General features: G+C 34.6%; 1 protein-coding gene across 5 annotated transcripts in view; it reads left to right on the top strand.

Annotated features, from left to right (window-relative positions):
• Positions 1–23,882, top strand: part of Tomosyn (syntaxin-binding protein tomosyn) — a 461,514-nt gene that overhangs the window by 408,490 nt on the left and 29,142 nt on the right. For 4 of the 5 annotated variants that reach the window (XM_069831184.1, XM_069831185.1, XM_069831182.1 and 1 more), the window contains 3 exons: positions 3,325–3,528; positions 5,531–5,639; positions 20,840–20,923. In XM_069831184.1, coding sequence (XP_069687285.1) covers positions 3,325–3,528; positions 5,531–5,639; positions 20,840–20,923 — 397 coding nt within the window. The remainder of the gene's footprint in view (positions 1–3,324; positions 3,529–5,530; positions 5,640–20,839; positions 20,924–23,882) is intronic. The other variant, XM_069831183.1, reaches the window with a different exon arrangement.

The following is a 23,882-nucleotide window of genomic DNA, read 5'->3' as shown; positions in this document are numbered from 1 at the left end:
GTAATAATTTTATATTATTAGTTTTATCATAGTAATTAAAATTAAAGTAACTGTTAGATTTATATGCGCTTTCTGCTCTCGAAAAGAAACAAGTTGTCAAGGCGGCATCGCTGGAGAAACCGCTCCTACGAGGGGTAGCCTGTGACCGTACCGCGCACGCTGTCCTTCGCACAACTGCCCGTCCCCCCCGCTCCCTACTATTTCCTTCGTAGGCCGGGCGAGTTGCCGCTCTCGTGATCGGTTTCTTCGCAGGCGCGAAGCAACAATACGCTTAGTACGCCAGCTCATGAATGTGATTGTGTTCTTGCAGTGCAGTATTTTAAATTTGTGATTTGTTCGAGTGTCTAAGAGTTATATTAATTGTGAATTATTAAGTTTTTAATTTCCCAATTAAGTGATATTGTGAAAAATATGGCAGAGCAAGTTGCTGGAGAGGTATGTGTTGAAAATGACTGTGTAGTAGAAGGTTTATTAAAAGTGCCTTTTAACCGTCGTAAATATAACGAGAAAGTTGAAATTGTGAAAATGGAAAGACCAACTCCTGAGTTAAATTTGTCCATGGACGGAAAAGAAAAACAGCGTGAGTACACACGCCATTTCACTTCAACATCATATGGTAAGTGGAATTGGTTGTGTGGTAGTTCTAAACTGTCTAAACTATTTTGCTGGCCATGTTTGTTATTTAGCCGCGAAACAATGTGTGGTCAAAAGAGAGGTTTTCTAATGTGAACTCCCTTCGAAAACACGACAAATCAAAAGCTCATATTTGTAGTAGCATGAACTTTGCAAACTTTGGGAAGACAATTGATTTACAGCTAGATATGCAAAAAGCTCTACACATCAACCAACACAATGCTCTTGTGAAAAGAAATCGGGAGATTTTACTGTGTCTTATTAACGCAGTCTGCTTTCTAGGAAAACAAGAATTTGCTTTTCGGGGTCATAACGAGAATGTGGAATCAGACAATAGAGGAAATTATATTGAATATTTAAGTTCCTTAAGTGAATTTGACCATATATTGGCCAATCATCTTGTGGGTTCAACAGTATTTCGCGGTACTTCTCCTGCAATTCAGAATCACTTAAGATTTGCTATAAGTGGGGTTATGATAAAGAACATAAAATCTGAAATAGAAGAAGCACCTTTTATGGCCATTGTTGTTGATGAAACAAGTGACTGCTCTAATCAGAGTCAATTGTCCACTGTTTTAAGATACGTCGACAGTACTGCCAATGTTCAAGAACGGTTTATAGGATTCACAAACGTCAGTTCGGGCAAAACTGCTGCTGCTTTGTTTCAGCATGTGGAAGGTGTTATAGCAGAATACAATGTCGACAATAAGTTAATTGCACAGACATACGATGGTGCTTCAGTTATGGCGGGAAATATTAATGGCTTAAAAACAAAAGTTCAAGAAAAGTATCCTCAAGCACTATTTGTTCATTGTTACAGCCATGTTCTCAATTTAGTTTTGCAACAAACTACTTCATCCATTCCAGAATACCGCATTTTTTTTCAAATCACTGTCGGGTTTAGCAGCATTTTTCTCATCATCTCCTAAAAGATCAGAAAAACTCAAAGAATTTATGAACAAGAAACTCCCAAAAGTAGCACCAACTAGATGGAATTTTACATCTCGGCTTGTAAATACAGTAAAGGAATACAGAGAACAACTGACTGCTTTCTTTGAAAATATCATTTGTAATGACTCTGAAGAAAACTGGGTTGATGATGTAATTGTGCAGGCTCAAGGATATTTGTATTTTTTCACACATTTTCAGAATATATTTCTTCTTGAAGTTTATGCTAGAGTGTTCGCACATACAGATGTGCTCTACAATATTCTTCAGACAAAAAGTCTAGACATAGCATACTGCTTGCAAGAGGTATCAAAGTTAAAAAATACTAGGCAATATCCGAGTTCAGACGTAGTGGGTTTCCGTCCATATGGAGTAATATGGAAAATGAAAATTCTTCAGCCAATACAATGGAACCACCATTAAAGCGAAGACAAGGAGATGATGAATTGAAATACAGGCAGCTGTACTACAGCATACTAGATCGTATGCACATGGAAATTACTGACAGATTTTCTGATTATGGAAAGCTTCAGTTCACACATCTCCTAGATTCTCAAAAATTTTCTGCTTATAGAGAAAACTTCCCGAATGAGGCACTAAACAAATTATTTCAGTCCTATAACAGTCACTTTGATCAAGTACGTTTGAAAAATGAATTAAGTGTAATATATTCAGCAGAAGTCTTTGATTTTTCGAACAAACTTATCCATGAAATATTATATGCCATATATGAAAACCAGCTGAACCAAGTCATTCCTGAAGTCCTTAAATTGGCAACATTAATTGTGACAATACCAGCTACGTCAGCATCGGTAGAAAGAACATTTTCTGCGTTGAAGAGAATAAAATCCTACTGTAGATCAACTTATACACAAGAACGTTTATCCAGCTTGGCACTGATGTCCATTGAAAAGTCATTTCTACAGAAACTTCGCAAGTGGCCCAACTGCAATTTCAAAGACGAAGTCATCAACGTATTTTCTTCCCAATCAAGACGTCTGGAATTTTTCTTGTAAATAAGTAAGGAATTTTATTATAGGGATTTAAAATATATTTTGTGTAATAATAGGGTCAGTTGTAGCTCAGACCCTTAAACCAGTATACGCCACTGCTAAGAAAGGCAAAGTTTCACAACAGAAAATGAGAGAAAAATGTTATGTATTTCAGTGTCGATTATGAATAATGTGTTAATTTTAAATTCATTGGTAAATTAATTAATTTAATTGTAATATGAGAACTTACGTATTAGCAGCCTTAGAGCAATGAGGCCGATGAATTCACTAAAAATTACATACTTGTATTCATAATTTTACTTAACAAAAATAAAGTTTCTAACTGCAATATTTTTTATTGTTTTTGTCATCGTATACCTTAATGCTTAATACTCACTAATTAATTGAATTTTTATAGTTACTGTAGTTTGTGTGGATAGAAATTATTACATTTTAGCTGCATAAAACAGTATTTTTAGCTGCTTGATATTGTATTTCTAGGTACGTAACTCTGTGTTTTTAGTGTCTATTTTGATAAATTCAGGGCCTATTTTAGGTGCCTAAAAGTTAGTTTTTAATTGCCTAAAAATCCGAGGTCTAGTCATAACATCCTCCATATCGTGGAATGAAACAATATTGACATTAATTAAAGAAAACTGAAATTGTAATATTATTTTGTGAACATCACATACTTCCCGGTACGAAAAAATATATAAGCATTAGATAGTAATGTCCATTTGTATGTTTTTAGAAACACCTACAAAATCCACGTCCAACAACCGTATGTCACCAACATTGAGTGGTCAGCAAGATCAGTTTGGTGATCGTCAGTTTGTTGTTCTTACATCTGAGAAACAAGCACGTGTTGTGGCCTTACCTTCCCATAATTGTGTCTACAGACAACAGCTTGCAGATGCTGATTTTGTAGTAAAGGCTGAAATAATTTCTTTGAAAGGTAAGCAATTTTAAATGGTCAGTCATTTGTTTCACAAAAGGATAACCTACAGGATATTCAGAATGTCTTCTTTTAGAATGTATATATACCAGTAATGATCGTGACATACAAAATTAAATGTTACGCTTCTTAAATTAGTTTAATAATGACCATTCCGTAATTTATGTACTTTGTTCATATTTATATTTGATTTTGATATAAAGTTATGTTATCTGGGATGTACAGTTCTGAAAATTCAAAATGTTAAAAAAAAATATTGTCATCTTAAAAATACAATTAATCATGCATAAAGAAAACAGTAGGGCTTACTTACCTTATCCATTGAATTGGTACTCCATACTCGTGACGTGCATTCATAGGTACACATTCACCCCTAAAGGAACTATACATATATGAATTAATAATCCATGTCCTTCAAGAGGACTCATACACACCCTCTTCCAAAGACATCACAATTATTTGAATTGACACTCCGTACCCCATCATAAGCAGATTCTTTGAGATTCAATCCCAGTAATTGATTTGGTGGGGTATCTTTTTTCCTTCTCTGCTTTACGTTTAATAGCACAGTTAAAGAACTCGCCAAAAATCCACCCTAGTCTTGCATGTTACCGAGCAGATGTCACCATGCAATGCATGGAAATATTTGGATTATATCGTGTGACACAAAAATCTCTTGCCAAATGGAGAAAACAATATTACTTTGAAATGACAAAAGTAGGCATAACAACTTATTTTCTTTGCAACAGATTTCATAGTAATCACATTCTATCATTAAAATACCGTATAACACAATATTATTGCATTGAATTACCCTCAGATAGACATGCCTAGGTTTGAATGTAAAAATTACTGTTCTCAGTGCAACTGCACAGTACTCTACTGTGAATATTTTAAATGTGTTCCATTTACTTGAAGGCAGTGTCTCACACGATCCTGACATTCTTCTGTTACTCTTAAAAAATGTTGCTTGTGGAATATGTTGCATTACATTTGCGATCCCTTGTTTCAGTTTATTTACAGAAGCAGACTTTGTCTGAAAAACATACTGTTTGACATATATTCTCATAGAAAAAAATCTAGAGGTGTGAGGTCTGGTGACCATGGAGGCCCTGATTTGAAGTCTACCTCGTCCAATCTAGTGTACACCATATATGTTATTTAATTTCTCACGAACTACAGGGTCATCCCTTGCTGTTCTGTGATTGTCCCCACAGAACAGTACCAGTATCTCTCCTTCAGCTCTCAGTTACTGCAAACAGTAAACGAAAAAAAAAAAAACACGACCTGTAGAACTGTTGTTTACCATGGTCTGCTTCACACTTAAATCATAAAACATAAGTGTGACTTTGTATCGCATAATATATAGCAACTTGAATAATAAATCGAAATTCTTTGGACAAATATAAACCCCTCTCCAACAGCCAACACTGAATTTTAGACACATCAATTTTCCTGTAACTAGTTGTGAAGCGTTCAACATTTGGTATTCATATTCATATATAAAAGTTAGAATAATTGAATCGCCCCATGCAGGAAGGGTTCAGTCAATTAGACTTAGTTTTGAAAAAAAAAAAAAAATTCTCTACACCATATTCCTTTCTGCATAGAACTCTGAGCCTGACGCTTCAGTTTCTATCTTTCCAAGCATTGGACTGAATACCTTTCTGCACAGGCCAATGGAGCCACTCACAAAGATATGATTTCCATCGATATCTCTTCCCTCCCCCCCCCCCCAATTTGTGACTGAAGCCCTTTCTGCATGCGGCGAATCAGTTATTGTTATGCTACATAATAGTGGCACATTTTCCATAAAATGTTAAAACATTTAACTTGATACCTATGTATTTGCTCCCTGTACTTAGGAAATGTAGATAATTTAATTATTTAACATGTTCTCTTATTTTTTAACAATACTTACTACTTTTGTTTCATTAGAAACCTTCATATTATACATTGCATATTTATAATTAAAAGGGACCGTGCTTTCTATGTATTACAGATAGTGTCTGCCTGGTGTGTTACATCTCAAATGGGCACGTCACTGCCTACAGTTTGCCAAGTCTTAGACCATTAATTGATGTAGACTTTCTTCCATTAGCTGATCTCAGGTAAGTTTCTGGGACACACATCAAGTCCAAAAGAGAAGAACATTCCACATAACACAGGTCTCTCATACTATTTCTCCTTCTGACTCTTTATTTTTTCAATCCATCTATGTAATTGTTAAACAGTAACTACTTAATGATTTAATAGTTAAAGTTAGTAAACAGTCATACTAGCAGCATTTATCTCAGTTTCAGTACATTATCATTGTTAGGTATGGTGATAAAATCTCCTTGTTACATTATCATCACTGAATTCATATAATGATACAGACAGAAATTACGAAATTTATACTTATTCCAACCTACTGCAACAGGCTCTAATTCAATATATACCGGTAATAAATTATTTCAGCTATCGTAGTTTTAGTAATTCCTAACGTGTTTTTCTGCCCTCATTCATGTCCGGTAGTTATTTTCCTCTGCATTGCACCATATTGTCATGATTTGTATACTATTATGACACTGGACTTTTATATTTAGTACGTACTGCAGATGGATTTAATTTAAGAGATATAGAATATGAAGAGTGATCAGTAACACGTGAAAAGTCGACATCAATGATCTAAAGTCCGTCTCAGGAGTGTGTGGACTAAGAAAACGAAAACAAGTTCTCTGCCCGAGTAGTGCTGGGGGATGGCTGGTCCAATGAACGCGTGGCTGGGAAAGAGTTGCATGGAGAGGGAAACTCTACTGCAGAGGGAGAATAATTTGTGGCCTAACTGAGCTGCATTTAACATGTCAAGCCATAAGGCAGGAACAGTTTCTTCTTCTTCTTCTTCGTATTATTATTATTATTATTATTATTATTATTATTATTATTATTATTATTATTATTAATTTTATTATTATTTTTTTTTGGCAACTTGTAATAAGTTATAGAGCTTTTTAGACCTAGTGTCGGTTTTTGTGTAGGGATTTTATTTCACGGCACCTATTTAGCTAAAAAAAAATAATGAACATGGGATGTCTTTAAACAGCACTAATTGTTTGAGTCTTGTGGTCAAGAAACAAGCAAGATCATTGTTGAGCAAACTGTAGTACCTTGATGGCTAGAAATCTATACTGATTGTACAGCGATAAGAGAGAGGGGGGGAAAGAAGGGGAATAAAAAGAAATAAACGGTTTTGCAAAATGTAATAGGCTTGTTTCAATTTAGTCAGTAATCAAAGTGATCTTCACTCTTCAAGCTTTTGACTTCCAAGTGACTTAATGGCTACCAGAAATTTGCGGCAGCATGCACTACTTGGCTCCACTGATCCCTGAGATGAACTGTAGTGGCTGTCATACTTGCAACTGGCATGGCATGACATTTCAGTAGGGAAGCAAAACTGCTGATCTCGTTTCAATCATAATTGCACCTTTGTTAACATATCATGTGAGGTAATGAATTGCGCTATAGGCCTATAGGTGCCATCTTTTTAGAAATTGAATTCTTCGCATTTCCAGACTGTACCGAAAATATAAAACAAAAATTAGCTTCTTTTTAGTTACCACAACTTAATAATTACTCATAAGCACGATGAAAGAACACTAATCATATTTCAGTCATCTTACGAACTGTGATCAGACTTATTTCTTAAGCTCGCTGATCTTAATTTTAATGGACTTCAACTCCTCAGCTTTTTCTTCAAATAACACTTGTTTTTACAATTGCAGCTGTTTCAGCTTCATCTTAGCCAAGATTAAATAAAGATTAGGCCCTAAGTAAGACATAATTTCGTTACCCACGATCATTCGAGTCTTTTAAATATTTTTTTAAATTGGTTATTTAACGACCCTATATCAACTTCGAGGTTATTTAGCGTCGAGATTAGTGATAATGAGATGGTATTTGGCGAGATGAGGCCGAGGATTCGCCATAGATTACCTGGTATTGACCTTACAGTTGGGGAAAACCTCGGAAAAAACCCAACCAGGTAATCAGCCCAAGCAGGAATTGAATCCGTGCCCGAGCGCAACTTCAGACCGGCAGGCAGGTGCCTTAACTGACTGAGTGACGCCGGTAGCTCTCTTTTAAATTTGTTACCAATTGCTTATATTGGTTACTTTTTGGTTACTGTGCTTTCGTTATCAGTAGACACCCTGCTAGAGTCTAATAACATCTACTGTAATCGACTATATCTTGAAATGTTACCAATCAAAACAGCCAATCACAAAATTGACTGGCTAGTTAGCGAAATTTATTTAAGCGAGAATAGACATATACCAGCACATTACATCATGTAACAGTATTTTCTAGACATGAAATTTTCAGAAATATGGCTTGAATAACCTTTTGGATAATTGTATTTTAGTGTAACGTAACTTTATTGTATTTGATATAGCACATATACAACTAGTATATTTAAAAGCATTACATGTAATAATACAATTTCATCATTGGAAAATTAAATGAGTTGCATTTTTTCTAATATGATATAAATGAACATGATTCTTTTTCTTCTTATAATAGATAGTACTTGCAGTAGTTGCCATCTTTATACAGTCAAAAGTCGTTTTAACGAACGCCAGTTTAACGAATTCGTCAGTACAACGAAAAGAATTGTATTCCCCTTCCTTACCTGCATAAGATTCCATGTTAAATTATTTCATTTGTACGAACGTTAATATAACGAAAATTTCACTACAACGAAAATAAAAATTTCCCCTTCATGATACATATGATCATTACAAGGAAGTGGTAACACCAACATATCAATTTTAGAACCATGGAAATGTCCACTTCAGCATGGAGAAGCTTGCCATCAGTGGTTACCGGTATAATGAATTGCTGGCGGAAGTCCGGAATTTTGTCAGTGATTGAAGAAGAAAAAGAAGAGCCTGCCGATGACATTGAAGAGTTGAACCCAGAACTCTGGAGAGAAAAAACCATACCTACATACATGAAACCAGATTTCATTGATATCAACAGTGCAGTGACTATTGAAAAAGAGGTTACAGACGAGGACACTGTCAATAGTGTAATGCAAGAAGAAGGTAGTGTGAGTGAAAGTGATGAAGAATCTGTATAATAGTGAAAAAATAAAGTCCCTTGCCGAAGTTGTAAATGTTGCTAATGATTTATGGCTATTCTTGGCTGGTCAAAAAAAAATCATCAATAAAAATGTTCAGTTCAGAAAAAATTACAGACTTTTTCTCAAAGTAAAACATATAGTTATGACATTTGTGTAAAAAATAGCATTGCTCACTATTACAGTATAACGAACTTTCAGCATAGATAACGAAAATGATGACAGGGTCCCTAGAAATTGTTAAAACGACATTTTCCATTATAACAAACTTTCAGTATAACGAAAATAATAACAGAGTCCCTAGAAATTCATTAAAGCGACATTTGACTGTATATTGCATTGTTACATCTACTGGTTCAACCTTCATCTCATTCAGATGCTAAATAACCTGAGATGTTGATAAAGCGTCGTAAAATAACCTACTAAAATAAAAAAAATTCTACTGGTTCAACAATTCCATTCTTTATCCAGAGTGAGCTCTTGGGATACTCTAGTACGGTATTCTGCAGCCAAAACAATTAAAGACTCATCTCGAAAGTCAAGTGCTGTCTTTTAACAAGAATGTGATTAGAATAACGGTAGTTGTAATAGGTACTAGTAATGGTTGTACGTCATATTATGAATCTGATTAATGGTAATCTAGAGTGAAGACTTTTCGGGAAGGACATAGAAAAAATTCAACATATACTAACTATACGTTGCGTTGGTTCTCAAGCATTAGTCTGTTTTCGAGTAGATAGATTGGAATCAGAATATTTTATTAATCACCCAATAGAGTAAACTTATTAGTATATGCTTATTAAGGACACAGGGATATTGGAGTAGCTTAATTGAATAACCACTATAGTAAACCAAACTGCTGTATAACATATTGAGTTGGCAATATGTAGCTGAAGAGCAGAAAACTACGAAATCTTACGGTAATGTTGTTATGTAAGCTATAAAAGAGGACGTGGTGAAAAGCTCAGAAGTAGTGATACGAAAAACATACTTCTTACATTGAACAATACGCGCACAAGTAGCGACTTTGTAACTTATAAATTTCAGTTCTCTTCAATAAGTTTAAGAGATATGAAATGCAATGTTACAAAATAATACACTTTAATAGATAGATTCTTACGCATTGTGTAAGTTACAAAAAAATCACTGATTAACTTATCAACTTCTTTACTGTGTCAATTTTTAGGAATTTGCCTGGCTGATTACTTTCGAAGTGTTGTTCTTCATTGTCCAAAGCCTCAAGAACAACACTTCGAATCTAGTCAGCCAGGTAAATTCCTAAACAATTAACACAGTAGTAAAGAAGTTGATAAGTTAATCAGTGATATATAGTGTTAAAAGCGTATATAGAACAATAAAAGAAAAAAAAGTGTATATTTAACTTTAACTTGGCTTTTAAAAATATATTTATTGAAATGATGTGATGATAAAAGTAACAAGATATTTATTACGTTTAACCTAATAATTATAATATATAGTGACTCAAATGTTTCTTTCTCTTATTTAATAAGCTTTCACACTCTGCCATATGCTTTAATTTAATCTTAAGTCAAATTGCCTCATCTGAAATATGTTTTCTAATAGATAGCTAGCTATCTGTGGCATTTTACATTTATTTGCATGCACAGTTATTCCAGTTACGTACTATTCAACTATTGGACTGTTCAGGCAATATAAACAGATTCAGATAATATTTTTATTTTGTGTTGTTTAAAACAAAGAAGTTGTGATAATTATTGGTTTAATATTTTAACAGAATACTGAACACAAGGCTAGTTTACATTATTACATACTTATTACACTATCAACAGCAAATGATAAGTCAAATATGTTTTAAAAAGCATTATTAAAATATCAAGTCTTTTTCAATAAAAAGAAACAATGAAGAGGGATTTTAATTGATATATTAGTTAATTTTACAGCACACAGCTTTTTTTTATTTGAATCTTATTAATTTATTTTTCTCCTTAGTCTTTAATACCTATTACAGGCTTAAACACTATCTCAAAATATTTATGAACTACATAACGTTGATTTCTAACCTAAGTAAATAATACTAAAACGTGACCTTTATTTTTAAATTGAAAATCAGAGCCATGTTAGTATTATGTATGTAAATCTTAACGAGATACGATTTGACAGATTCTTACAATATTGTTATGAATTCGTTTGCTCTCTCCCTTACAGAATTCAGTTCTTTATAAATGTTGAAGTGGCCATATCCCAACCTTAACTGAGAGAACTCCAAGCAAAATTTAGTGATAATTGATCAACTATTTTTCACTTGGGAACTGTCCTGTATGGTATTGTAGACAGGTGTCTCTGCAGGAAAATGTTGCATGAGGTTAAAGAGACACTAGTGGGTAAAGCAGGAAACAAAATAGAAAAAATTAAGATGTGATCATTAAGCCAGCAATATATGCATCAACTTTATACAATAAAGTGATAGTTTTGTCACATTCTATATTATTTATTCACAAGAAGTAATTAAAAATGGAGTAATTTTACATCTTTCTTTTTTAATAAATGAGGTCTTACCACAATTTATGAGATATAGTTGTAATTTTTTATGTTTCACTTAAAAGTTTTTGATTACTGCAACACGAAAAGAAAAGAAAATGAGAGCTGCAAAAAAGGCTAACCTAAAGCCGTACAGGGTGATAGCTGTTCATGAGCTGCTGGAGTCAGAAAAGACTAAAAGAGTAAAATATTGTCGTGGTTCCAGGTGACCATTGTTCAAAATCCTGACATACTGTCCATTACATGGTTTACAGATGAAGCATGATTTCAATTGTATGGCTACCGTAAAGTGGGGTGACTTTGAACAATAATTTAGCGCCTTTCTAAATTAAATGCTGTACTTTATTGCGAAAAAACTGAACTGGTTTATTGACAACTTAAACAGTTTTTCGCAATTGGGTACAGCATTTAATTTAGAAAGGCGCTAAATTACTGTCCAAAGTCACCTCGGCATTCAAAGTCGCCCCACTTTACAGTATGTCAACTCATGGAATATATGCATTTGGGCCTCACAACATCTGCATGCCATTCATGAAGCAGCTATGCACTCATTGAAAATTAGAGATTGGTGCACAATATCAGCAGGAAGAATACTGAGTCCAATTTTTTTAATGAAACAGTGAATGCCACACAATACTGACAGATTTTCATGGAATTCGTTGAGCAACTGGATGATAATAAGTTGCGTCAAGGATACTTTCAACAGGACAGTGACGAATGCATCATCTTCAGGAATGGTGATCACCACCGAGATCACTGGATTTGACTTTACCAGACTTTTTTCTGAAAGAAAGAACCTAAGCTACACATCCTCGAACTTTGAACGTTTTGAAGGAGAACATTATTCGCGAAATCAACAATGGCGGAGCTAAGGTGTAAATACTGGGTAGGCTAAAAAAATCTGCTTACCTTATATCTTTTTATACAGCAGATGTTTCTCGGCTTTTCTATCAATTTTTTTTGTGACACAGACCCCGCAAGAAGATGACCACTCAATTTCACCCCAAACGGAATACAGGTAAAACAATATAACTTAAATGTCTCAGAGCACTCTGTTAGCCGAGAATATTTCTTATATCATGAAAATTGAACTTTTCTGTTTTGTCGTCCTCCATGCACTTTTTTAAAATGTAAATTTAGTGTCGATCTTCTATCTTTATAAGCTCATTTTGTGTCATATGCCCAACTTGAAAATGGTTTCTCTTCAATCACTCAATCAATCAATGGCACTTCAGCTCGTTTTCGAGCCATGGCCTCCCCAACTGCTTTCCTCCATTCTTCTCTATTTCTTGCTGCTGCTTTCCAGTTCTTTATGTGGAACAGGATCACAGCGTCCTTTCCAACCATGACTTCCCATCGGATTCTGAGTCTTTCAACCAATCGCTTTGCTTCAAAGTGTCCTTCCAGAACTTTCTTTGGTATTCGTCCCTCTTCCATTCCAACGAGGTGTCCAGCCCATTGTAGTCTCCTGATTCGTATATAAGTTAATGCCACATCATCATACAAGATATATAATTGATGGTTGTATCTGATTCTCCAGATTCCATTTGAGTACACTGGGCCAAACACATTTCTCAGGATTTTTCTCTCGAAAGAATCAATCATCTCTCTTTTCTTCTGTAGAAATGTCCATGTTTCACTTCCATATGTGACAATACTGCGAATCAGTACCTTGTAGAGTATTATTCAGGTCTTCCAACTGACACCTCGGTCTCTAATCGCAGGTAATACCGCATAATATGCCTTATTATGGTTTCTCTTTTAATTCTGCAAATAATGACCTCAATTTTCTCTCAGTATGAGCCATTTTAATAAAATTAATATGTAACACACACATGCATGCACATGCACATGCGTATGTTGAGTAACACTCATCAACGTAGCGCAATCACAGAACATGAACATAGTGTGACGTACTATACAGAGTGCCTCATTTATCTTGTGCACCTATTATAACTTTTTTGTTTGGATAGGTATTGGAGTTTTTGTTTTTGAGAGTTATGTTAGAACGAGGGGCTAACATGAGTGTAGAGATTTGGTGCATGTAACTACATTATGGTACTAGATAAACGTGACGTCATCAGTTTTTCAAATAGCACTACATACTTTAATTATGTTACATTGATTACACACATTAAAACGAGTTGAAAAATGTATCACAATGTCACCTTCCCGATCAATAACAACAACAAAATGCAAAATGAATGTCATCAGAATGTGCCGTTTGTTGTGGTGCCCCATTCATCTTGACGTCCGTACACATCGTATGTTGTGTGTTTGCTTCTAACATGTAAACAAACCACAACAACTGTCAATGCCACAATCCACGTACAGTGGCCTGAACGTTCTCCGGACCTGACGCCACTCGACTTCTTCCTGTGGGAACTGTAAAGGACAGTGTGTATCAGAACATTCTGACAACACCAGACGACATGCAGCAACGCATTTGACAGGCTTGTGTGTCCATTCAGCCAGCAACATGCCAGGCAATCATACAGTCTTTCGGGAAACGCCTTCGAATGTGCATTAATGTGAATGGTCACCATTTGGAACATCTTCTGTAACTCTCAAAGCATAATATTATCACATTGGAAGTACGTTTTTGTTTCGTTTTGTTGTTGTGATTGATTAGGAAGGTGACATTGTGATACATTTTTGAACTCGTCTTAATGTGTGTAATCAATGTAACATGATTAAAGTATGTATTGCTATTTGAAAAATTGATGACGTTACGTGTATCTTGTACCATAATGTAGTAACATGCACCAAATCTCCACACTCATGTTAGCCCCTCGTTCTAACATAACACTCAAAAACAAAAATTCCAATACCTATCCAAACAAAAAAATTATAATAGGTACACAAGATAAGTGGGACATTCTGTATTGCGGTTGAGGCTAGCACTGATTCCTGCTACTGAGTCGTAGCAAGTCGATACTCCCTCCTCCCCAGCCTTCCCTCAAGCTTGTGAGTGTCACTGCCTGTGAGCAAGACCATCGTGCGTCACTGCAAGACTTTTGCCACAAGCCTCTCGCAGTGGAATGACTGACAACAGTGAATTTAATATATGGAAGGATTGGAATGAAACCAAGTGTTACAATACATCGTTATTACGAACTTATACTGTTACTAGATATAATAACTCAAATCTTTTGGGTAGACTAAGCCTCAAAAGTAATAAATGAACAAGCAGGGTTTCTCTAGAAGGTCGCTCATGTATTGATCAAATTAATACCCTGAGATTGATTGCTGAGCAATCAAATGAATATCAGTGAGCATCAGGGGAGGCTTTCGAAGGGGGGCTGCGGAGCTGCAGCACTCCCAGACATTTGTGGCTCTTGTCTCGTTTTATGTTGTGAAATACATTTATTATACAGTCTCTATTTAGCGGCTCGAATTTTTTTTTTAATTTCGCTCTCATTAACATGCACGCAATCGTTAGTGAAGTCACTTCCTCCCCTGGTGCTGCCAGAGCGAAGCCAGACACAAGGACAGATTGGTGAAGCCACTTCCTCCCCTGGAGCTGCAGTCTCGTCTCGGATGCTTTGCGCGTTACTTTTACCCCTCCCCCTGCTACCCCTCGCCCTGAATCCAGAGTTTCCAAGCGCTGCAAAATTTGCAGCAGTTTGTCAGTAGCACGCAGTTTTAAATACATTTTTACGCAACATATTGGAGGTATGATGGTCGAACGTCATTTCCAGCAACATATTGGGGGTATGATGGCCGAACGTCATTTCCAATACATTGCTTTGGAAGAAGACACAACAGAAGTTCATTGATCTGGATATAAAAAGAAAAAAATGGTGCCGGATTGGACACACCCTGAGATGCCCAGAAGGAAACATTGCTAAAGAAGCACTCGAATGGAATCCTCAGGGGAGTAAAAGAAGAGGAAGACCCAGGATAACATGGCAGTGGTCTGTTCAGAAAGAAGCCCAAAATCTATGGAAGAGCTAGAGAGAAGTGAAGGCCCTAGCCGCAAACAGGTCAAAATGGCGCTCTTTTGTTGTGGCCCTATGCTCCCCATAAGGAGACAGAGGACATTGTGTGTGTGCGTGCATTTATGATGCAATACAACGTTACTAGCACCATTCTTGTTAAAATAAACACATAATGAAAAGTATGAGTTTTATATGAATCATTTTGTACATCTGACTGGTTCCTTTCAAGGTTCCTAGAGCACTGGTATACTGTTAACAGATTACATGATATTGACGAAAATAAGTGGGGCGTGATTACTAATAGTATCTGCGATATGAGGTATGGCTATTGCATTTCAAATCTCGTTAACAATATCATAGGTACAAAGCAACGAAAGAATTGATGTCATACAAAATAAATCAGTGCAATACAGATAATACATACTTTCTCATATTTTTTTACTTTTCGCAAGAATTCATGACAGAGCCTTTTAATGCCTCAAAAGAGTTAAAGCAGTATGATGGGCTGACCCATTTAAACTTGCTTTAAATTATATTATTAGAAAACTTTCAGTTGAAAAACTTGCAACTTTGGAATATAAGCTAGTTCAGATTACAGGATATCTGATGATGTCAATACCACGACTCGCTCCCAAGCAAGTGCAAAAGAAACTTTCCAAGAGTTGAAGAACAAGGCTGAAGAGATAGTGTGTTTTCTCCTTTATTTCGTTCATTTCATCATTATTTATTATATAATTATTTTCTGAGATCCAGAAGTCCAAATATTTAAACTGATTGACTACTGGTATTCATAAGTACTAGTACCCTATTTCAAACAGGTTAGGTTTCCTTGTCTTTCTTCGGATGATGATCATAACGAGTTCTGTTTGTATTAACTTGTAATTCATAATCATGTTGGTTGCTTGACAAGTTAACTAATACTAATTCTGATGATTAGTAAGTTTTCATATGTCTATCAATTGTAAATACTGGATTTTGTAAAGGAAAAGTGACAATGGAAGTGGTTAAAATATCATGAGAATTTTGGCATATACTCTATGCTTGTCTGTACTTTCACCTTAACAGTTGTCTGTATCGTGGGTAATCTTATTGACTGCACTATTTTTATTGGAATTTTAAAATATCACAAGATCTCTCACTATTTATTTCTGTTTATGCTATTTTATTTATTACAAAAACTGCCCCTCATTGAGGGTAGCTCGTATGGACTCAGTATATCCTCAAAAGCTGTGAATCACGATACTTACAGGAATGCTATCCTAAGGACTTTAACAGCCTAAGCATAATAAACCTCAGGTTTGGTCTTAATAACTGACTGTGAAAAACAGGAAATCCTTCATTACAAGAAGTGACCTATTGTCGTTGAATGGTCTGTCTTGTTTTTAAATCTTCTGTGTCCAGGAAGGAATACTGATTAAATTTTGTGACTTTTAGAGAATAGAAAAATTTTACAGAAAAATAGTAGGTTCCTGTTCTTTACTCTGTTTCCGTTACGGTTAAGACTACGGTAATTTTACAACGTAATTTATATAGATATAATTTAACTTTTGTCTAAAGAACTTCGAAATTTAGAGGTATAATTCTGTACCCTTTACTCAAAAATAAAGTATTGTTTATGCGATATTCCTTAACAGCTAAGGCAATGTTAATTTTTTAAAGCAATAAAATTATTATGGATATACTGTATTTAGACGCCGCCTTAATAGCTTAGTCGTCACTACATGATTGCAGACCCTAGTTCAAATCTCGGTAGTGACGGATTTGTATTGTAGTGGACAAAGCCAAGCTTGTGAAGGGTTTTCTCTGAATTCTTCTGTTTCTTCCTTGTCATTCTACCAACATTCTCCACAGTTACCCTTTTATTAATACCTCCGTCTCGAAAAATAGGGCATCACATGTATTTTGTGAGACCAAATCTGCCATCCACCACAATCGATGTTTCTCGCAGTTTGTCCAAACATTGGTAGATGACCATGGTGATGAGCTCTAGCACTGATCACATATATAACAGATTGGCCATCCCCATATTAAAATCAGTAACATGTGGAAGAAAACAACAATCAGGATCGCCACTGTCGATTAGTAACAACCACTAGATGGAAGTACAGTTGCTCCAAGCAATTCAAATAGTAGTTATAACGTGACTACTTCTGCAGTCACTAGATAGCAGCATAGTAAAATTGATAAAAGTTGTTGCCTTCAAAGCCCATAAGGTTAATCAGTCTGTTATATATGTGATCTAGGATTCTAGACAACTCATAGATTTGTCATGTTCGTCCTTGTCTGACTTACAGGGGTATGACGACTTGTATATCTGGAGGTAAACTTATGGTAGATCACCACCAGAGGTATTGTACGTGGATTCGAAGGTACGAGAGGAATGCTTAGTGTGGTGGATAATGGAGTCGACTGTCTACACGATTTAATCCATGTTATCTGATGTAAAAACCGAATCTGAAAAAAAAAAAAATCGTAGACCTAATTTCTAGTAAATTTTCATTTTGTGTTATATTTCATATAAACGTATATTTTTTTAGTAATATGAACATTTTTAATGCGCGTCATTCCAGGTTGCATTGCTCATTGCTTATTTAATATAAGAGATGTTGAAAATGTGTGTTTTTATGAAAATTTTGGAATATATTGTCCCAATATTTTTCTCTTTACACTTCGTGCAATGAAAATGTAACACACACCATACACACAAGCATTTCAATGCAATAGTAATAACATTTTCTCTTGTGTTGGAATAAGCGAAAATTGCTACGTATCAAATGACGATAATAACAGACTTAAAATCGTCGACTACCTCGTAAAAAGAAAAAAGTACTGGGTAACTAGTTAAAACGCAATGCCTGCCGAATGGTAAAAAATAGTTTTAGTTATTCAGATAGAATTTAGTGAATTTTATTTTCGTTTGAATGAACTTTTGATTATTCTGAATTCCATCTGCTAAGTGTGTCAGTGATATTCTCCACTAATAGTTGCAGCATCCACACCTGTGGAGTAACGGTCAGTGCATCTGGCCGCGAAACCAGGTGGCCCGGGTTCGAATCCTGGTCGGGGCATGTTACCTGGTTGAGGTTTTTTCCGGGGTTTCCCCTCAACCCAATACGAGCAAATGCTGGGTAACTTTCGGTGCTGGATCCCAGACTCATTTCACCGGTATTATCACCTTCATTTCATTCAGACGCTAAATAACCTAGATATTGATACAGCAACGTAAAATAACCAAATAAAAAAATAGTTGCAGCTGTTATGTAACTGACTTTATACATCATATGAGAAGACAAAGAGGAAGGCAGAAAATAGGAAAGGCTGGAGAAGGCTGGGTTTGCAGTGAAAGACCTGCCCTTGAGCAGAACACCGAATGAATGACTGAATGCTAACTACAACCTGTTTGCAACACCTGCTCCTCCTCTCAAACAGCTGAATACCCTCACCAGTCCCTCTATTTGTTAAGCAAACAGTAAGGGATCTTACTGTATAATTTTTTTTATTTTAGTGATATGCAGGAATGAAAGAAGCTGACCAAAGCTCCCATTACTTGAGTGGAGAAAGATAGATCTTGGAGTTATATTCCTGACACGTTCTATTTGTTGGGCGAACAGTATATATGTGTGATAGTATATATTCCTCGTCCATTTTTTATTGGTATTTCAAGAAAGACAAATGCTTTGAAGTTAATAAGACTACATTCTGAAGCAGTTTGTATGAGATATGAGAAATATCTGATTAAATCCAGTAGGTATGGCCACTATGTTATAAATTACTGAACATTATGTTAAGGGGGAAAAAATTCATTAATAATTCGTTTGATATTATATCGTATGGTTTCATTATTACTGAACTGATTTTAAAATAATAAATTGTGATAAATATATATTAGAAGAAATCTGTGTATAGCGCTAACAAACAAGTAAGTATTCTGTTATACAAATACATTCAACAGAATGTACACTCTCTACAACACTGCTTGCATGCTAATTTGCAGTTAAATGAGCACTTGCAAATAATTTTATTCAAGACCATATTTCTACAATGAATAGCCTATACCATATTCCTATAACTTGCTTCAAGCTCACATTTGCTAAGCTGATTAGAGCAGTCCAATGGTATAGATAATTACTTATATTTCCTGAATACTAGCTTAAATGAATTACAGAAAAAAGTGTAATCCATAATATTGTAATGTTATAATATACCCTTTCTTTGGTTCATATTTTTAAGAGATTTTAATTTCATAATAATGATAGTAATAATAAAACGACATAACTTTCAAATAAAGTTCTATTGTTTTAGTAGACCTACTGTTGAAAAAACGACTAAAGCATCATGAAAAGCAACATATGCAAGAAAATATTTTCTTTTTCTTTTTTTTTTTTTTTCTTTTTTTTTTTTTTTGTTATTTTTGGTGTAATTTTTCTTCTAAGTAATGAAATGAACTCCGTCCATAATAAATTAAAATATTATGTAAATTTGACTTTCATCTGTAAATACAGTAATATATTTAAAATTCGCATATTGAGTACGTAGTTTGTACAAAGTTGTAAAAATAAATTTCCATCAATAGTAAGTAATTGTCATAGCTATAGAATAAAATGTGCATACTCTGCTAAATTCCACAATAGAATTTTGTTTTTGTGAAAACTTCTATTGCGGAAGTTGAAAATGAGACAGAACTGTCGTATTGTCTTCAGAGGTCTCATTTTTATGTATATTATTTCTATTTGTTTATATTAATTCATATCATCAGTTTCTACTCTGATCTTTATATTACCTATTACAATTATTTTGCTTTTAGGTGTGCAATTTTCAATTAATAACATACAAATTTATTTCAATTTCATTAACTCTTTCCACTCTTACAGTTTCAAAAGCATACTATTCTGATGAAATAAACATTATTACATCTGTTTACAGACATAAAACATATAAATTAATTATAAATATTTTAACTTCGAAAATGGACATCGTTCTGTGTTTGTAAGAGCGCAAATCAGCTGAATTTTAGAATAAAATTGCCTATTTTATATTTCGCTCGATATTACTACTGGAACTGTTATATCCGAAATATCTGCCATATACATGGGGGCAAACTGATAGATGCAAAAAGTGTTAAAATTCTATATCTCAGAATCGAAAAATATTTATTAAAGGTCCTCCACTAGGCATAACAAAATAACTTCAACTCCAGAATTTAATTTCAGATGAGAATAATTAATCTGAAACATCTCTACTTTCTTTGTTACCGGTACACATTTTATGCTCATTTGCCTGAATAGTTTATAATTTTTATTCTGTTTCCAAACTTTAATCCTAAGGTGAAAAACATTGATAAAATAACTAGAAGCGAGTATCTTTTAGTGAAAACCGAAAATAAAAAACGCAAGAACAGTTAAGTACTGGTACTATATACAAGATAAAATATTTTCAAACTAAGAGTTGAAAGGGTTAGTAAAACCTCAGCATTCATTGTTAAAGCTGAAAACATACTTAAACATAATAATATAAGTTATATTTTTTTAGTTACAGAAACCCATCTTTACAGCTGCAGCTTTCTTTACTGTAGACGACATAGGAAATTGCATATGCATGTTACTAACACAACCATACCCCTGTGAGCCTTCACTAAAACTTTATAATCTAATAATCTGGGAATACAATAGTGTTCAACATATCTAACCAACCCTGCAATCTTTTCTCTCTCTTGTTTTCTTCCTCTTAACAGTTTTCAGACAACCAAACAAGGCATTGTAGACCCTATGTTATCCATTTGGGGCCAACAGATGTTTGTTAACGAAGACACTGACCAGTAAGTCGACACAATACAGTATATACGCTGTATAATGTTTTCACTGGAGGAAGGCCTATCACTTAATTATTTCCAAACAATTCCGTATGCTACTTCAGAGTGGTGCAAACGCAGGCTTCACTGCACATTTTAACTAAATGTAATTCGACACTAAATGTCACAATAATTTAGAATTTTTGTATTCATAAACATTATTTCTTGTACGTAATAATTTTCATAATACAATCATAATTTATTTAATATAATCTTAGACGTACTGTTAGTCTAATATGTAATACCAAACTCGGTTGCTCCTGTGTCCCCTACTATTGTTTCATAATTTTTAACTACTGGTATCACCCAGTTATAACTGCTCATAAGGAAATACTTTGCCTTGCTGGCCAACATACAGACGTACAGTATAATTCTTGACTTGAAAAGAAATAAAAAAAAAAAAAGTAACAGAAATGTAATCTAATATTCAAGTACCGGTATGTAATTTTTTGTGTCCTTGTTAAACCTACATATCTGTTAATTTTACTCTAAAGGATTGGGTAGTCGTAAAAATTTGGATAAAACATGTGAAGATTTATATACCGTAGTGCTCCTTTTTTTCACATACGTATCCATATTTTATGTAGGCTATGACAGAATTACGTTTAAAATGTAAATTACAGAATTCAAAGTAGAATTATTGTTCCTGTAGTTCGATAACTTTTGCAAGACTCAAAAGTCCGTGATAGTAATCAGTTCCTAATTTTAAATTAATATAATTAAATCTAAAGAACACAATAAAAAATTCAGAACATGATGGAAATTACATCAAAACCACAAATAACACCACAATTTATATATTAACACAGTGATGTTATTTATTTTAAATAACTTAATAGTTCTTCAGTAAAAGAAATTAAGCATATCTTTGGAAGTTGGAATTTATCTTACTTAATTTTTAAATTGAATATTCATAAAATATAATTAGGATCATTGTTCAAATTTTAAAACAATACAAAATAAAAAGTGCAATAACTATGTATCACATCAACACTTTAAATTCTACATGGTTTTGTTACACGAATAAGTGAAACTCGTGTTAATTTTGCCAAACATATCTCGAAAATTGACTAATTCTTATACATTTCACGAGAAAATAAAAATTAATTCTCTGAATGAAAACATTGCCGAACTTCGGAGCAAACAAGTAAAAAGAATTCATTATAAATTTAGGAAAGCATTATACTTATGTTCTGAAGATATACTGTATACCGATACTATAGACACCAATATTTTTATTTAATGAGTATCATGTTTTACATTTTTAGATACACCTGAAATCTTGAAAATCAGTGGTTGTTGTTTAGTCAACTGTCCGAAGACAGGTCTGAACCCCAAAAGTGATACTAATAAGAAATCAATCATGAGGTAACTAGGCCAGTGTGGTCAATTCCTTATGGAAATATTATTGCCTTCATCACCAAATATTATGTTTTAAACACAGTAATCATAATTCCTTTTTATTTAAATTACTTGCTTAGACTAGCATATTACGCTGTGTCCCAAAAGTCATGGTGGGGTTTCAAGGGATTATATTCTTGAATGAATAGAAGTAGAAATGCAATATTGGTGCCAGGTGAAAATAAAACTTTAGTCAATTTTGCTTAGACTAGTATATTATACTGTGTCCCAAAAGTCATGGTACCGGTAGAGTTTCAGAGGATTATATCTTTTGAATGAATAGAGATAGGAATGTAATATTGGTGTCGGATGAAAATGAAACTTCAAAGTTCAAATGCAGTAATTTTCATTGTTACCACTACAATTAATTATACAAGATGGATGTCCAAAGAAAAGTGAAATGTGTTTTGTGCCTGGTAAAATTTGAATCTGTGACTCATGTACGACATGAATTTCGTCGCATATTTAATGAAGAACCACTACATGAGAATAACATTGCAAACTCCAACAGAAAACTAAAGAAACTGACCAAGATTCGTCCAAACATCAGGGTAGTCGAAACAAAAGTAGTGATAAGAGAGAACTTTACAAAACAAAGTAAGCACTTCAATTTCTCTGGGAAAAGTCTTGTGTGTGAATTGCTAGAAACCTCAATAACTGAAAATACAAATTAAGAGAACCATCTAAACAAAATAACTGTCACCCTCCCTCCAATTGAACAAAAACAAAAGATTGCTACAGAACTGAAGGGATGCAGCACCGACTCCATATCAGAAGGTGGAACCAGTGATACCAGCAAAAAATAGCATGTGAAGGACACTGAGAACAGCAATGCACTTGGACTACAAACACCAGAACCCAAGACCAATGATACTAGCAGAGAACACCAATGCACTTGGACTACAAACATCAGAACCCGAGACTAGTGATACCAGCAAAGTACAGCATGTGAACGACACTGAGAACAGCAATGCGTTTGGATTACAAACACCAGAACCCAAGACCAATGATACTAGCAGAGAACACCAATGCACTTGAACTACAAACATCAGAACCCGAGACTAGTGATACCAGCAAAGAACAGCATGTGAATGACACTGATAACAGCAATGCGTTTGGACTACAAACACCAGAACCCAAGACCAATGATACTAGCAGAGAACAGTAATGCACTTGGACTACAAACACCAGAACCCGAAACCAGTGATACCAGCAAAGAAGAGCATGTGAACGACACTGAGAAAAACTATGCACTTTGACTACAAACATCAGAACCCGAGACCAGTGATACCAGCAAAGAACAGCATGTGAACGACACTGAGAACAACAATGCACTTGGACTACAAACATCAGAACCCGAGACCAGTGATACCAGCAAAGTACAGCATGTGAACGACACTGAGAACAACAATGCACTTGGACTACAAACACCAGAACCCAAGACCAATGATACTAGGAGAGAACAGCAATGCACTTGGACTACAAACACCGGAACCCGAGACCAGTGATACCAGCAAAGAACAGC

This window comes from Periplaneta americana, chromosome 7 (assembly GCF_040183065.1).
Source record: "Periplaneta americana isolate PAMFEO1 chromosome 7, P.americana_PAMFEO1_priV1, whole genome shotgun sequence".
Lineage (NCBI taxonomy): Eukaryota > Metazoa > Arthropoda > Insecta > Blattodea > Blattidae > Periplaneta > Periplaneta americana.
This window is presented reverse-complemented; position numbering and strand designations above follow the sequence as displayed.